The sequence below is a fragment of the Lipotes vexillifer genome, unplaced genomic scaffold, assembly GCF_000442215.2.
Source record: "Lipotes vexillifer unplaced genomic scaffold, Lipotes_vexillifer_v1.1 scaffold384, whole genome shotgun sequence".
NCBI lineage: Eukaryota > Metazoa > Chordata > Mammalia > Artiodactyla > Lipotidae > Lipotes > Lipotes vexillifer.
Window position 1 is genome coordinate 4,245,146 of NW_006793498.1, and position 4,868 is coordinate 4,250,013.

Below are 4,868 nucleotides of genomic sequence, written 5' to 3' on the forward strand. Positions count from 1 at the left end.
GCATCTTCTAGAGCCACCCTGAAGTGTCGGGACGGGCAGGGCCCCAAGCGCCGCTTCACCACTAAGGGCCCGGGAGCCCCTTCCTCCTCCCTCCGCCGCGTGCTCCTCCCCCTCCATCCTCACCCCCTCCAAGCCCTCAGGCATTTTCCCTCTGCCCCCTCCTCTCCCCTCCCCTCCCCGCCTCCTCTCCCTCGGCAGCCCTGCGATCCCAGCGGAACGCGCGGCATTGTATCCCGGGGCCAGTCCCCGGATGCTCGCCTGTCCTCCCCTCGGCCCGCGCAGTGGCCCTGCCCACCGCGTGGCTCTGCGTGTCACGTCACCGCTTGCGGCGCTTCCGGAGGCGCAGCGGGAGATGACGTAGGGGGACGTGCCCTCTATATGAGGTTGGGGAGCGGCAGAGTCGGCCTTTTCCGCCCGCTCCCCCCTCCCCCCGAGCGCCGCTCCGGCTGCACCGCGCTCGCTCTGAGCTCCGTGCTCCTAAGCTAGTGCCACCGTTGTCTCCCTCCAGTCGCCATCATGATCATCTACCGGGACCTCATCAGCCGTGAGTCGGGACTGCACTGCCCCTAACGCCGCGGGGGACGGGGGTGGGGGCGGGGAGGCGGCCGCCGTCGCCGTGTCGTGGGCCTGGGGGACGCCGGCGCCTTCCTGGGAGCGAGGAGGGTCGGTGCTTGGGGCGCGCGTCGGGGTTTCGAGCGCCCGGGGAGGGGCGGGGGTATGAGGTTGGGGAGAGGCAGAGTCTGCCTTTTCCGCCCGCTCCCCCCTCCCCTGAGCGCCGCTCCGGCTGCACCGCACTCGCTCTGAGCTCCGTGCTCCTAAGCTAGTGCCACCGTTGTCTCCCTCCAGTCGCCATCATGATCATCTACTGGGACCTCATCAGCCATGATGAGATGTTCTCCGACATCTACAAGATCCGGGAGGTCGCGGACGGGCTGTGTCTGGAGGTGGAGGGGAAGGTGAGTCGGCTGGGTCGCGGCGCGGGGCCGGGTAGGCTCGGGTTTCCGCCGCTCCCCCGCCCGGGGTTGTGCAATCCTCGCCGTTGCCTCCTGGCGGAGGAGACGCTCTTTCCGGGCTCGGGTTTTTCTAGAAAAGTGGAGGCGGAGCTGAGCCTGGAAATAGGTCCGCCGCTTCGGCGCCCATCCTCCTCCCAGGCGGTCCGGGACAGGTTGTCTCCGGTTTGGGAGCCCCAAGTCCTTCAGCGTTTGCCTTATCCCTACTTGCTCTTCAACCCGACAGCCCACGCAAAGCTTCCACTGGGTTGTAAATGACCCCCTTTTCGTTCCGGTCAACAAAGAATTGTTGAGCTGAGGTGTTTCAGGAAATCGACTTTAGAATCTTTTCCCCCATAATGTGTTCATGGTATTCGACAAGAGCTAAATGTTTGGTGGAAGGATGACGGGTACATGAGGTGCCAGCATAGATTTTTTGGATGCGTTTATGGTAAAGTCGAGGATGTGTTAGCAGCCAAACTTTTTCTTGATGCAGATGGTCAGTAGGACAGAGGGTAACATTGATGACTCGCTCATTGGTGGAAATGCCTCCGCTGAAGGCCCCGAGGGCGAAGGTACCGAAAGCACGGTAATCACTGGTGTGGATATTGTCATGAACCATCACTTGCAGGAAACCAGCTTCACAAAAGAAGCCTACAAGAAGTACATCAAAGATTACATGAAGTCGTAAGTGATACCGGCACACCCCAGTCGAGGTCTGAAAATCCTATAGGATTTAGGGGTTGGCTAACTGAGATTTTTAGCGGCAGGCGTGCTTGTCAGAGGTCTTTTTATTAATGAGCTCAGAAGGGTGGTTGTTTTTCTATAAGTAAAATAATGTGAGCATACTGGAGCATGTGGTTGGTTTTACCTTTTTAGAATAGTACTGTGGAGATAAGCTGACATGAAATTCCAAGTTAGAAACAGTCTTGTGGATTAAAACATCCCTCCTGTGAACTAGTAATTTCTTGATTGCGTGCGCCACGTTATTTTGCTCAGTGACAGCTGGTTTCAGTTTGTAGTTTTTACTTAATGAAAATATATTTTGCTCAGAACTGAATAACCTATCAATAAAATGTTGTTTTAGAATCAAAGGGAAGCTTGAAGAACAGAGACCAGAAAGAGTAAAACCTTTTATGACAGGGGCTGCAGAACAAATCAAGCATATCCTTGCTAATTTCAAAAACTATCAGGTAAATAACTTAAATATTTGGACCGAAGGATTGTACAATTTTAACTGAGCAAAAAATGAGTTGCTTGATGAATCTCTGATGTAATTAAGCTGTGGTTATTTTTTCGGTCTTTTGAACAGTTTAAATACCTCATAGGTTCAACTCCAGTGGTCTAGGCTGTAGGAAGTAGCTTTCTCTGCCCCCAAGCGTGTTTCCAGATCGTGTCTTCTGGTTCCAGAATCTTATCTGTACTCAGATAACATTTCCCAGTTCTTTCTCTTGAATTGCTTGTTAACTCCCAAGTGATCTTCCAGTTTTCTCTTTCCAGTTCCAGTGTGTCTTGTTGCCACTGAAGCCCCTTCTGATCTGAGCTTGTCCTATTGAGAAACTCCAGTGACCTTCCTTTACCCCTAAGAAAAAAAACGAACACATCCTGGCTCTTTAATTTTCCCGTTTTCATACATCCTCTGGCCATAAGATAACTTCTCATGTGATACGCTCTCGTTGCTAGCCTTATGTACCCTCTGCTTGACTATGTAAAAAGCCTTGTTTGTAGGGTTTGAAAATGGATGTGTGGGGCTGAGTAAGTTTCCTGAAAGCCTCGTGTCCCTGGATTGCTCTGTACTTTTATTTGGTTATTATTAGTACTTTGAGTGAACTGAAGTTTGATTAGTGAGCATTTTTTCTCCTAGGCATCAGAGCCTTTAGTTGCTGAAATCCCTTGACTTAAATAGCGGTGTTCTGAATCATCCTTTGATTTATTGTTTTGATACAACACATCCGTGCATAATCTAATTCTGAGTATTTGTTTGCTTCCTAAGTTCTTTATTGGTGAAAACATGAATCCAGATGGCATGGTTGCTCTGCTGGACTACCGTGAGGATGGTGTGACCCCGTATATGATTTTCTTTAAGGATGGTCTAGAAATGGAAAAATGTGTAAGTATAAAGAAGTGGATTGAATCATTAATGTAAAACTGGAGATAACCTAGGCATAATCCTCCTTGTTTTGCCACTAGGATAGTTAAAATGGATCCTACAGTAGTCTTTTAACCTGAGGCTCTAGGTCTTATTTCTCTTTGGGGCGTAAAGAGGGTGTTTCACATGTAAAAGATTTTTATGGTACAGAAAGACTTAAGAGTCTTTATCTGCAGAAAACTTATAGGTGACATTACAAAGCATAGCTGAAATACTGAGCTCTAGAGATCAGAGATAACACTCCTATGTTTATCTTCCCTATAGAAATGGCTTGTTGAAATCAGACTGCCTTTCTCCTATTCTGCTGCACATATACATGAGTATTAAACCTTTTTGTAAAGAAACCGTTCACCCTTATTTACTGATAATTGGCAGCTGGTCGTGAAAGCCTTGATGTTACTAGCTTTTAGTAAATACAGTTTAGAGTTGGCTGCTGATCCAGTATGCCAATTGCTTTACTAAAATTGAACGTCTGCTATGCAAGGAATTGCTAGAGGCAATATAGAAATGAAGGCGTTCATTATTATCCTAGCCTTCAGGGGCTTCTGTGTAAATTAGGAGTACGATAAATTTAAGGCTACACTAAACAGGACTGGGGCAGCAGTGAACAAAAATGTCTAAAGGGACTCAAAGAATGTGTGAGGCTTTTGTTAGAACAAAGTGAGTGGAACTTTCTCAGAATGAGACATTTCTGCATCCACTGATAGACCTTGAACAATCTGCTGTTGTTCTTTTGGTTTGCACTAGGATGCAAAAGAAAAAATCCCTGCGCTTTCTGTCTGTCTTTGTGGCAGCCCAGATTGAATAGGGGAATACATTTGCAGCCTAAAAATGTTAAATATTTTCATATTGGAAAGGTGTTAATGGGGTCTTCCTTGTTTTTACAGTAACAAATTTGGCTGTTTGGATCTATCACCTGCTCGTCATAACTGGCTGGCTGCTGCTTTTCATCCACACAACACCAGGACTTAGACAAATGGGACTGATGTCATCTGAAGCTCTTCGTTTTGATGTTGATTTGTTTGGAGCGGAGGCATTGTTTTTGAGGAAAAAAAAACATGTCATGTAGGTTGTCTAAAAATAAAATGCATTTAAACTCAATTGAGAGAATGCCTCTTAGTTTAATATGTAATATCTAAATCCATCCTGTGTAGCCTTCCTGGAGAAGCTAGAACCTGGTTGTAGACCACTACTAGAAAGCATAAGACCATCTTCAGATAACTTCTGCAATGAAAACCACTTCTGGGACTTGGAATATAAACAAGAATCAACAGTAATTGAGTTGAAATAAAGGGGAAAGACCATGCTCATAGCAGTGCCAACATTTGGAGTGGATGTCTTACACATTTCATCACCTACAAATGGAATAGTTAACTCTGGAAGAAATTTTACCAAAAGAATAAAAAGAGACTTAACACAGTTGGAAGCAAAGTATTGTCTCAGCCTATTTACAAAGCGAGTAGAGCCAAGTTCTAGAGAAATCTAGACATCTCCTGGAATACTTGTGTCAAACTTCTTGGAACAGGGTTGGCAAACTGGCTTGTCCTACCACCTGTTTTTGTGTGACTAAGGTGGTGCTTACATTTTTAAGTGGTTCAAAATAGCTTATGGGATGTGAAAAAATACAAAATCTAAGTTTGTGTCTAGTTTTATTGGAACACTGCCATGCCCATTTGTTTATGGATTGACTGGCTCTGACACTGCAAGAGCAGAGATTAGTGACAGATCTA

General features: G+C 46.7%; 1 protein-coding gene across 1 annotated transcript; it reads left to right on the forward strand.

Moving 5' to 3' along the window:
• Window positions 1-744: 744 nt before the first annotated feature.
• On the forward strand, window positions 745-4,239 carry TPT1 (tumor protein, translationally-controlled 1). Its single transcript, XM_007466459.1, has 5 exons — window positions 745-956; window positions 1,486-1,676; window positions 2,077-2,182; window positions 2,983-3,099; window positions 4,026-4,239. The coding sequence occupies exons 1-5, from the start codon at window positions 855-857 to the stop codon at window positions 4,026-4,028; spliced, it is 519 nt and encodes a 172-aa protein (XP_007466521.1). The 5' UTR covers window positions 745-854; the 3' UTR covers window positions 4,029-4,239.
• The last annotated feature ends 629 nt before the right edge of the window (window positions 4,240-4,868 follow it).